General features: G+C 42.0%; 1 protein-coding gene across 1 annotated transcript in view; it reads right to left on the bottom strand.

Annotated features, from left to right (window-relative positions):
- Positions 1–808: 808 nt before the first annotated feature.
- Positions 809–11,768, bottom strand: part of tnk1 (tyrosine kinase, non-receptor, 1) — an 11,697-nt gene continuing 737 nt past the window's right edge. The window contains exons 3-15 of the mRNA XM_005749759.2: positions 9,257–9,435; positions 8,568–8,638; positions 8,283–8,456; positions 7,002–7,154; positions 6,631–6,908; positions 6,370–6,496; positions 6,051–6,197; positions 5,821–5,915; positions 4,500–4,742; positions 4,095–4,162; positions 2,927–3,369; positions 2,166–2,261; positions 809–1,284 (exon numbers count right to left, since the gene is read on the bottom strand). Of these exons, the coding sequence (XP_005749816.1) occupies positions 1,147–1,284; positions 2,166–2,261; positions 2,927–3,369; positions 4,095–4,162; positions 4,500–4,742; positions 5,821–5,915; positions 6,051–6,197; positions 6,370–6,496; positions 6,631–6,908; positions 7,002–7,154; positions 8,283–8,456; positions 8,568–8,638; positions 9,257–9,419 (2,196 nt within the window). The 5' untranslated portion in view covers positions 9,420–9,435 and the 3' untranslated portion in view covers positions 809–1,146. The remainder of the gene's footprint in view (positions 1,285–2,165; positions 2,262–2,926; positions 3,370–4,094; positions 4,163–4,499; positions 4,743–5,820; positions 5,916–6,050; positions 6,198–6,369; positions 6,497–6,630; positions 6,909–7,001; positions 7,155–8,282; positions 8,457–8,567; positions 8,639–9,256; positions 9,436–11,768) is intronic.

Raw genomic sequence — 11,768 nt, 5'->3', positions numbered from 1 at the left:
ATATCCGATCCAGTAATTTAGGTCAGTATCGGACCGATACAGATACGCAATATCGGATCGGTCCATCTCTAGTTTGAACATGTGCCTGCGTAATGACAGAGAGAAAATGCAGGTTGAGGGAAAAATTTAAAAGCAGATGTTGAGGTTAGTGAGCATTGATCTGGCCTCAGAATGGTTGGAAAACCCCACAGGCAAAGCTTGCATGAAACACTGTAGTTCCTAAGTCCCTGGAAAGAGTTGGTGCAGTTATGACTGCTGGTACAGAGAACTAGAGAGGAGACCAGAATCTTAACTGAATCAATTGACTTGTTTTTTTGTTCTTTTTAAATTTGGTTGCTAGCTGTTTGCCATCACCAACCAAATGTGTTATATGTGCATGCATAGTTATATATGTACATATTCATCCACACTTTGATGGCATCCACACTTCAGTCTGAAGTTCTATACTATATACCTATTAACAGGAAGTTATCTTTTTAGATCCATTCCCTGGTTCAGAAGCATGAGTGGAAGACGACCAAAGTGCCACCAGATTAGATATCAAATCTTAGTGCTCCATCTCCTGGGATCATGTGAGATGTTCATATATATTATTTCAGAACATGTCTGCACATGTCCGTCCATCCATCCCTCAGGAACACTGAGGCATGGCTTTGTAGTTATTTATTTTTTTAAATGCATGATCACCTAACATTGTTTAAACCAGTTGTAACGTGTCGGTGTACACAGGGTCAATCTTAGCAGGCAGTAGGACAAAGGTCAGAGCCTCTCTTAGAGAACTAAAGAGCCACAGAGCTGAGATCCTGTGTTCAGGCCACCAGAGATCAGTTTTATTTAACAAAGTTTCTACTACAATATGTACAAATGTATTAAAACAGAAAACCTATGTGCAAAAGAAGTGCTATATAACACCACATCATGTCATTTTATCACATGTCATGTTTCTTCTAAGCTTCTCAAAAATATTAGTCAGCTTTGTCTTTGTCTGCCTTCATTTTTCTATTTTCATGTGCTCCTGTAGTTGAGGGGCTCCAAGTGTTGGAGTGTGTCACTGTTACACCACGATGGTGTGGAAAAAGTCGGCCACAGTGGCTGCCTCAAATCTCTTCAGACTCTTCTGTCTGGGCTGGTAAGAGGCCAACCCCTCTAGGGCGGGCCGGGCCTGTCGCTGGTCGTCACTCGGATTAGATAGCGGCTGGCAAACTGCAGGTTCCACTGGTGTTTGGCGAGGATCTTGACGCAGTCCTCTCTGGAGCAGAGGCTCAGCGAGTACAGCTGCTCCATCTGCAGAGAGAAACAAGAGGAGCAAGTTCAGAAGGAGGAAAAACCCACTGTGGGTATGGACGCAGCACAAACACAAGCAGCAGTTTATCGTAAGCTGCATATAACATGTACACAGACTGCAGATTTCCTCTCTTTAAATACTTGATGGTAAGTTTATAGTTAATAAGTATTTCTTTAACATGCATGAACAAGCCTATAAAGCACAGCTGGATTTCCTGTTAGGGCTACTCTGGACACAGATTTACTGTTGGTTACATATTAAACTCACCACTGTGCTGCCCTGTGATGTCTTAGCATTAAGTGCACAAACCGGACGATAAATAGCTGCCATAATACAAAATCTATGGGACGAGCGACCTACTTCTGTGACCCGTGTATTGTACCAATCTGTTTCTGAATTCCTCTTTTGTAGTCTTGAGATAAGCATTTACGCTGTCACCATGTTGGTTCCAAAAAAGCTGATGTGATGAGGAAGGGTGGTTGCAAAACCTTTTTTTTTTATTATTGCCATAACTAAAACAATAATGGTCCCGAGCTTTCAACTCGAGGACCTTCTGCAAAATTCATATCATGAGTTAGAAATATACCACCTGCCTTTATCTCCAACTAACAAAGTGCACAAAACAAGACTTGTGCTGTATTAATGTGCATATTTTGACTACTGTTACTGTTTATGTGTATGCTGGATAAGCAGTATATGTTAACATTATTACTTTGTCTCTTATATCGTACATATACTGCTTTGACTTCCCTTGATGGCCATTTATATTTTACATGTATAAACTGGATTCCTTTGGCTCATATTTTATCATTAGCTTCACAGAACAGGTACAGGCAAGTGCGATTAAAAAAAAAAATTAATTTTAATTTGACGGTCTGACCTTTAGTTGCTGTTCAGCTCGTACTGGGTTCCAGTCATTTCGTTGAAGTGCGTTATGAACCTCGTCCGTGGTCACGCCATGTACCGCCTCCATAATCTGAACAGAGCAATGAAAACAGCAGACAGTGAGCAGGAAAACTGGAATTACTACCAACCAGACAAGCTGTCGTTTACATCAGTGTAAACTACAATTTAATTGGTGAAATATGGCCGCAATTTGTCCTTTTGTCCTTTTATGTGGCATGCGGGCCGCTTTGAGGGTTCACACAGGAGCGCGTTTGCTGTCACATTTTATTTGTAGTGTGAACGAGCAGACAAAAAAAAAAAAAAAAAAAAAAAAAAAATCGGAATTGAGCATTAAGACCAGCAGTGTGAACGTAGCTTTGGTTGCTAAAAAGCTGATGTGGACTTGAACTCGTTTTGCAACCACAGCTACCGCCATCTGTTGGCCTTCAGATATAATGCAGGTTTGAGACACTTGCACATTTTTTTAAAAGCAGAAGCTATGCCCATGTTTTATACTGTCTATGATTCAGCAATAGCCAGAAAATGAGTTTTGCACAATATATGATGTCACAGTGAAGTTGACCTTTGCTTTGTTTGAATATAAAATGTTTTCTTTTTTATACCATGTGACATTTTTCAGGTAAGCATTTGTTTCCACGAACAGGTTTTACTGACCTTCACTTTTTATCTAAATTCAGTTTTATCACTATAAAAGGCATAAAAATCATGTTGATCTGTAGGAATTGCATCACTTGCCTGTGCAATGAGACCCTCTTTTGTGTTCTGAGGCCCTTTCTCCCGTTCTCTTATTCGCTCCCGATCTCTCTCCCTGCTGTCTGAGTACTCATCCAGCTGTGGGGTAGAGCGTGCCAGCTGGGCCATTTTGGCGAGGTTGGAACCCCCAACAACCTGCTGAGGCTGGGGTTGTGTAGGGGGAACCATTTGCTGGGGCAACGCGCTGCCCTGGCCTTGGTTAATCCTTTGGATTTTTCGAAGCGCTTTCAGGTTGGGAGGTGGCGGTCGAGGAGGGGCAGCGATACTAGCCTCGCTCAGCCGACGAGGATCCTGTTGCATCACCGCACTGTGAGTCGGCATCACAGGAGGAAGGAGTTTTCCGTGCTGATCCACTCTGAACACCCCTACTGTATGAGCTCGGGGCCGATGTCCACCTAAGACTGACTCCAGGCTCCTAGTCATAGCTGAAGACAAAGAAAAATATTTTTAATGTGTAAAAACTATCAAGTAGATTAAATGTATACACTAGTCAGACAGTTAAGACAAAAAGCAGGGCAAGTGCTGCTTATTGCTCTTCAGAAAACCAACATATTAGTTCACACATTAATCATTTTCCCTTCATACATGCATTTCCTTTACTGCTAATTGAATTCAGGGTTGTGGTGGTGCTCAATCATCTACCAGCTATCACAGATCACCAGTCTGTAGAATCCCCAGTTAATCTAACATGCATGCATTCAACACAGTCCTCTTTGGACTGTGGGAGAAAGCAGTGGGAGTATCCAGAGTGAGCCCACAGAGGCACAATGACAGTATCCAAACTCCACACAGCACCGTTATTCCGCATTGTTCCCAGCTCCTACCAAGCTTCCTGATTGAGCCACCAGGGGGCAGAGTTGCTAAACAAAAGTGAGCAATTTCTGGCTGACATGAATTTGAAGCTTTATAAAAGTCTAAACTTGTAAGAGTTAAGATTGCATTTGCAAATAAATGAAAGCATAATTGTACAAATATAATAACACATATATATGAAATGATCAAGTCTTGCCTTCAGCCTTGGAAAAAACCCCTGCAATATTAACATAATGACAGTCTATTCTATTTTTTATGCTGACTTTTTATTTCTCAGAGCTGTACCTGGTGGTTTTGATCACTACATTTTAAACCCACATGTATTCTTAGTTCCTACCTGCCATTTTCTGCAGATTGGATCCCTCCTTCTCCCTGCTGGGTCCTGACCTCCAGCCGCCACCAGCTCTGCACAGGTCACCACAGTAAACGCATTAGACTGACAGCTTTAGTTTACAAAATATATTAACTAAAAACAGGAAACAGCTGAGTGCTGTGCTTATCATTGTACAATAAAACTCAGTGACTCAGGGACCTGAGATGAAAATGTACATTTTTTTCTTTCCAGGACACAAAACTTGTCAGTTAGAATAACTCACTGAAACCTCTTTTTCACCTGATGTGTTGACCCGATTTTGTATCTGGTCAACACATTATGACGAAGCAACCACCCCAAAATTATTAAAGACTCAAAGATATTTTAAAAAACAACGTTAGGGAGGAGTGAATGAGGGTTATCACTGACTCGTCCAGGTTCTCAGGCGTTCCCCAGGAGCGCTCAGGGTTGACGTTTCCGTGCCCGGTGTGTTGCAAACTGCCCTTTACTGGGGTTGAGATGTAGCCACCAGGGTTAGGCCCGGAGCTGCCGGAGGACACCGCGGCAGCTGCAGCAGCAGCTGAGGGGAGTGATGGGACAGTGAGGCTTGCAGGAAACCAGCCGATGGCCAACGTCCTCTGGTTCTGCCCCCTCCACTCACTCAGCTCCAGACTGCAAGGAGAAAGGGAAAACAACTGGTTAATAAGGAAACGAATTTCCTACATGCCAAACAGAAGTCAGTAAAATAATTGACTTCCACTGAGAGTTGGGGTCCCAGTAGAAAAAAAAAATCCCAGCATTTTATTTGTTTCTATCAGCTGGCACCGCACATAAAACCAAAACAAGCCCACGAGGTAATTAACACATAATGCTGGCAAGACCTTGGCCACCTATGTAGGTTACATTGCAGGCTCCCTGCAGAAATCTAAATGAGGCCTTCCACTGACATAAAGCTTCCCTCTAAAGTAGCTGAGAGTTATGTGTAATCAGCTTACTTGGTGGTCATTTACAGTGAAAAAACAGTATAATGATTAGCACAGTGATTATGCTTCCATTAAACAATATATAATAAATTCTGATAATGATGTAATATGAAACGCTCCATGGGATTACATTAACTACTCGCTTTGCTAAACAAAGTGAGGTTAAGTGAAACTGGACCATTACTCATTCTGTTTGCAGACGTCACAATAAACCCGTGGTAAACAAATAAATAAATAAAACTTAACTATACTACAAAAGCACTATTGTTGCCTGGATACCATGTCACGGCAGTCTGTATCACGTAAGGAGTTACATTACATCAGTGGGCTTAACTTCCAGCATTGTCAGTCACTTCTGAAGAGAATACTTGCTGTGTGATAATCTTATTTAACTTTGGCCTTTCCCTGCATGACTACAATACCTTTATTTGTAGATTCTTGTGTCGGAAACAACAAACTTCATGAAGTTTTTCAGATTTATATTCAACCAGATTGGTGGAAGAAAAGACTAATCATGACGCAGGTAATACCAATAGACCCATCAGACGTGTTACGTAAAATAAAAACAACACAGGGAGGCGAGTTTCAAAGCTGCTCGACCTGTTCAGCAAAGTGAAATGCATTCAAGGACTCGCCAAGAGTGGAATGTCTCTTTAAGAGCGGGCTGGTTCAAATCCCCGTCTCATCTCAACAAAGGTCCATTGTGCGAGCTAAAGTTTTTCCTTTACTCCTCTTTCGTCCCACCCACCCACCTTTCGCTCACCCACCTGTGGTCGATGACAGTCACAAGGTCGTTGGGCAAAAGTGTGAGCTTTCTGGGTTCTGCAAATTCTCTTATTGCTTGCACCTCTCTGGGTTTAGCCTGTGGAGGAAGACATGAAAGAATTGATGTGACGTGCAGAAAAGTGCGCAGACTTTCAGGCATATTCATGAGGCAAGAACAGCAATCTCTTCTTTGATTTTTTTTTAAATGAAAAGGACAAGAAAAGCTTCAGACCTCCGCCACCATCGCGCTGAGCTGGGCAAAGCTGGGTCTGTCTGCAGAATTGCATGCCCAGCACTTTCGCATTACAGTGTATAGCTCCAGAGGGCAATCAGGTGGCTTCTCCAGGCGTTCGCCCTCCCGCTCTACCCGCCATAATATCTAGTTGAAGAGTGAATGTCAGTGATGCTAACACACTGAGTCATAGAGCATGCCAGAAAAACAAACAACATAAGGGCGGTGATACACATTCCAAACATGAATGACAAATACCTTGCCGGCATGCACACAAATACAGAAAAAGCATGGCGTCAGTGTTCTGACAAGTGCTTACCTGCCGGCCCGACAGACCAAACCAAGGCTCTTCACAATAGGTGAACATTTCCCAGAGAGTGACACCAAACATCCACACGTCTGAGGAAAGGGAGAAAGAGCCGATGCGAAGACTCTCTGGAGCACACCTGGAGAGAAGGGAGGCAGACAAACCAGAAGCAAAAGAAAGAGTTATTGGTGTTATTAGTGAGAATCTGTTGTGACTCTAACAAGATTTCTAATTATTTCCCACTCAAGCTTCAAATTTCACCCAACTGCCCACCATGCAAACGGTATCCGTCTGTGTGCCGACATGATGTAGTGATCTTTCTCCTGGTTCAGGCCTCGCATCAGACCAAAGTCACCAATCTTCACCATATCCTTGGATGCCAGCAGTACATTTCTTGCAGCCAGGTCCCTGTGGATGAATCTCCTGCTCTCCAGGTACTCCATGCCTGACACAATCTGCATAGCAAAGAGCCAAAGGCGGAGCAGAGAGAACTCATACTGACGTGCACGCAGGGTGTCGTAAAGTGAGCCCAAGGCGGCCAGCTCTGTTACCTAGATAAAAAGAATAAAAAGGATTTTTAAAAGAAATCTGGCTCCTACAAAACACAGTAGTTTGAATAGATCAACGAACTGTTTCTAGTTTACCATCTTGAGGGGCTGTGTGAGCACCACACCATAGAGTCGTATGATGTTGGGGTGGTCTAAAGATTGCATGACGGTTACTTCTTGAAGAAAGTCTTTCAGTGTGTCCGCCTGCCTCGACATACTGCTCCTCAGCGATTTAACTGCCACAGCCAACTGAGGAGAGGAAGGGGATAAAGAGAGATGCTCAGTTTTAATCAGGCATACAGACAGACACCTCACTTTAACAAGCCAAAGGGAGGCAGCAAGGGTGTGTACACGCCTACTGTTCCAGGGTATAATCATAAAAAAAAGAACATGAAAGGTAAACGGTGCTACCCTGAAGTCACTTGCTGGTATTTTCTTTCTTTCTTTTCTTGTTTTTTTTTTTTAGCAATGGCTAACAATATCTAGGGTGTAAGGATAAGTTATCAACTAACCTTAGCAAGTTTGGTTTGCAAGGTGCAATCAAGTGGCAAAAAAGTTAAGCTTATACACAAGGGCCATAAACTGCAGTTCTTCTAAGGATCCCCCCCCCCCACACACACACACACACAGTCAATTATTTCCCTTTATAACGGTGGCACAGAGGGTGATTTTTTTTAACTCACAAATTTATACATTATTAAGGTTTAAACTGAGGAGTATGGCTTCTCTGACTGACAAGCACATGTTTACTCTGGCAGCTATAGCTATCCGCTATGAGCAAACTTTGACCTTCACTGAGTCATTTTTGGAGCGCTTTTAATTTAGTTTCCTGACTAACACGGAATGCTATGTGATTAATTATACTAACAGTCTGCTAAAGAAGTATGTGCTCCAGTTTTTTGTGAGTGTACTATGCGAGTTATACTTTAGCCAGTGGATGTACCTTGCTAACCAAGCTTGCTAGCTTGATTAGCAAGGTAGCAAGCTTGTTGTTAGCTGACAGTTTAGCATTTCCGCTCTGTCATCCAAATATTGTCATCCATGTAATTAGATTTGAGCACTCAAAGTACCCTCACATTTTTACAAGCACTTTTTCCCTCTATGCTTAAAGACCTTGCACAACACAATTACATTCCAATGGATGAAACAGAGTGATGTTATGGTGATTATGTCCACCTTTTTGTAAACAGTCCTGTCCAAAATCATTTGCCAATAACAGTTTTTAAAACTTGTGGAATCTTCGTAAAAGCCAAAACGATTATTAATTGTTAAAGACAAACTTTGTGCCACTGCCAAAAGTTTTGGTTACGACTTCAGTTTCCGGTCTCCACAACATCTATAGAGAAAGTCCAGCAGATCTGTAAAACGGCTTCTCACCACTCTTCCAGTGGGTGTATGCCACTCTCCCCTCTTCACCACCCCAAATGACCCAGAGCCCAGCCTCTCCGCCAGAATCAGCTCACTGTCTTGGATAAGACAAGGAAGAGCCCGGACACCGACTTCCTGGCCCTGTGCTTGACCACCTCCGGTTAACGGCTCCCCACTGAACACCTGTGTGCATCATTAAATCAATAAAAATGACAAATTGAATATCAGGCTTAAGAAAGACAGTTAACACATAACACTCCGTAACAAAGCTAATGCAAATGAAGTGTTTTGGACCTTCGGCACCCGTGACCGCACGCGCACGCTCGACTTGTAGCGTTTCAGAGCGTCCCATAGTCTTCTTTGTCCTGCAAGAAAGAAAATACAGACATGTTTGCATTTTCTGTGACTGTATATGAAATATATTTAAATCAGCAGTTTCTCAGTAAGTAATTGTTGCTTTCCTTATTCTACACCCTTCTGAAATGGTACACGCTAAATAAATAACTGTAAAATTTTCAAATAATAATTGATAATAAACCTATGCAATAGTTGCTGCTCTGTGTGACAGTATGTTGAAAACTAAGTAGCGCTTGTATGTTAATAATCTTAGCTGTTATTAACCATATTAACTTAAGCATGCAAACAAAGTGAATTCATTTGCATTAGAAAACATTTCTTATTATTTTAAATTAGGGGGAAGTCTGAGAGGCCAGAAGATGTGGCTAAGAGAAAGATATTTTTTTTTTGTGTTAGACTCTTTATGCAAACAGGTTTTAAATTCATCGATAAATAAGGCCTACACTGATTACTGCAGGTAAACAGGGGACAATGCTTTTGTTTGAGGGCCACTTAATGCCCGTCTTTCTTTTGTGACTAACCATACCTCCATTACTGAGCCTAAGGGGAAATGTTTTCAGTCAGGGGGAGCGGTTCCTATTTATTTACACCCAGGATGAATGATCAGAGAAGATGATCAGGCTCACCAGGTTTGCTGATTCCTATCTGCTCCAGATCGGCCTCTTTGACGTAGCCGAAGTGCTCAATGCGAGTGATATTGAGGCCATCTCTGAGGCGCAGGTAAAACTTCTCCAGCTGGACTTCAGCTAGGAGTTGGTATAGCCATTGAGTGTCCTGGTCCATCACCATGACCTGGCTGACCTTCCTGTTGGGGTTATAGGTCAGAGGTTATAAGACAGTGGAGAGAATTTCTGGCCTGTTTTTCCTTTCTCCTGGAAAATGTAATTTTGCTTTAGTCGATGATATCACACACATATATATATACACACACACACACACACACACACACACACACACACACACACACACACACACACACACACACATAATTTTTTTTATTTTGCATATGGCTCACACTTCGTCAGATACACAAATTATGTCACAAAGAGACATAGTAGGGTAAAACGTAATGGAAGATGCAGATAAGTGAAAATGAAACAAAGGTACCGCAAACACATACCAGCATGACGTTGCATAAAAAAAGAAAAAGAAATAAATACTTGCGACCAAGGTCTGTATCTAAAAGATGGACATGGCTTTTGAGTCTGAAGAGTGAACATTTGCATGTAGTAAGCTGTTATGTTGTAAGTTGTTTAGATGTGCTCGGGAAAAGAAAGACTACATTACTGCATAAAACACTGCTGGTCACATCTTCCTTATTAGACCGCTCAGTACACCTGACACAACGACGAAAAAGTATCTGTATCGGATTCTAGCTTGACAGTCTGCTGAACCACCAGTGCACCTGCCTCAAACAGGCTCTCCTCCACACTCGTCATTTACAAAGTGGTTTACAAACCCAAACATTACAGCTAACAGGTGGATTTCCTGTTTGAGTGCAGCTAGCAAACACTGAAGAACCATTTACTGCTTTAGAGACAGAGAGTGAATGTGAACAGCCTATCCTTGCTTTTTTAACAAAAAACTCTTTGCTTCAGCCAGGAGCAGCACAGAAATGACCCTTTTAACTGCTTTTTATTAGTTACTGTTCACTAGTTAGCTCATGTAAAATATTAGCAGCAGCCAACCAACCCAGTGATGTCACGTTCTCTACTTAAACTAGATGGCGTTACACATGCTCTAAAAACTTCCATTTTAAACATTTATTTCTTAAATCCAGCTTCACAGACAGAGTCGGATCTGTAACATTCTCGAAAGCAGGGCTCCATGGTGTCAATGAGCCTTTATACATGTAGTCTTTCATGTCTACTTTAATCTGGGGCTGACTTTTGATGCACATGTTGCCACCTTGCCGCTTTGTCCCTCAGTTTCTTAGTCACATCCAGTCTAGCCTTCAAAATGGGACCTCATAAAAAGACGAGTCGATGCTTGTGCGTGACTAATTTTGAACCTCATAGGCAACGATCCTGGTGCTCTGTGAAAAACACAGTTGGAAACTTTAGCTTGTCTGAGGTTTAGGGGCACCAGTCTAACCGGATCCTGTTCGCACAGCATTTATGTAACTGCAGAATTGATAATGTGCGTTGTAATAACTCTGAAACAGTTGCATGACTGCGACTGATTTAAGGACTCTGGTCATATTTAGTTCAAATTTACCGTCGTTAGTGCTGATAGTTTTGAAGCTCTTTGTGAGTGAAACAGAAGGAGTGTGTGAATTTGAATAACTTCCTCACTACAAGAAACGAAATGTTAAATGTCAGCAAATTCTTCTTTTATGAGCCATGCTGTTTAGTTCACTGGAAGACTGTACCGCCATAAAACACTTGCTTATCACCAAACTAAGCCGAGCAGGAATGAGACAGGGAAGGCCTTCAACATTCCCGGTCAGCTCTTCTGAGGAAAAAACAAAACAAAAAACACCTAGACTTAGCAACTACTTAGTTTTCCTCATTCTAACAGCCATGCAAAGGGTGCAAGAGGGTACTAGCCTGGGCTTGCATTAAATTTTCTAGGGACAACTCCCAATTAAATGAGCACTTACTGCAAGTTCAAATCAACTCAATTCCCTGCAGATTAGTTAATTAGTGAAAGCACACACACACAAAAATGCACACGGGTAAACATTGTCTTTGTGTACACAGTGATGAATATTTAACCTGTCGCCCAGCTGCTGAAATCTCTCAGTCTAATGGCACGTGAACCCAAGGAGTTCAACTATGAAGTTAGCCTAATGTGGCTCAACAGTCACGTGTAGCACTCCCCCACCTTTAATCACACAGGCAGCTCTTTTTCCCCTTCCCAACTTCAAATATCCAGTACAGGTGCATATGTTTACACTGCAGCAACTTAAGAATGAATCAAGATGAAACCGACAACGAAGTGCAGAGGAGGATTACTTTCCAAAGAAAGTGCATATTTTTAGTCGTGACTGAAATATTACAGTCCACAGACACTCTGATCTGTGATTGAAAGGGTGCAGGGTGTGCCTCTGAAAAAAGGACAGCATGTCCATTAAGAGATTTAATTACTTACCTGGGCAAAAAAAGCAGTAATTAGTTAGCATACTAATATGTACAG

Source organism: Pundamilia nyererei, unplaced genomic scaffold (assembly GCF_000239375.1).
Source record: "Pundamilia nyererei isolate P.nyererei 1_Seehausen unplaced genomic scaffold, PunNye1.0 scaffold00254, whole genome shotgun sequence".
Lineage (NCBI taxonomy): Eukaryota > Metazoa > Chordata > Actinopteri > Cichliformes > Cichlidae > Pundamilia > Pundamilia nyererei.
This window is presented reverse-complemented; position numbering and strand designations above follow the sequence as displayed.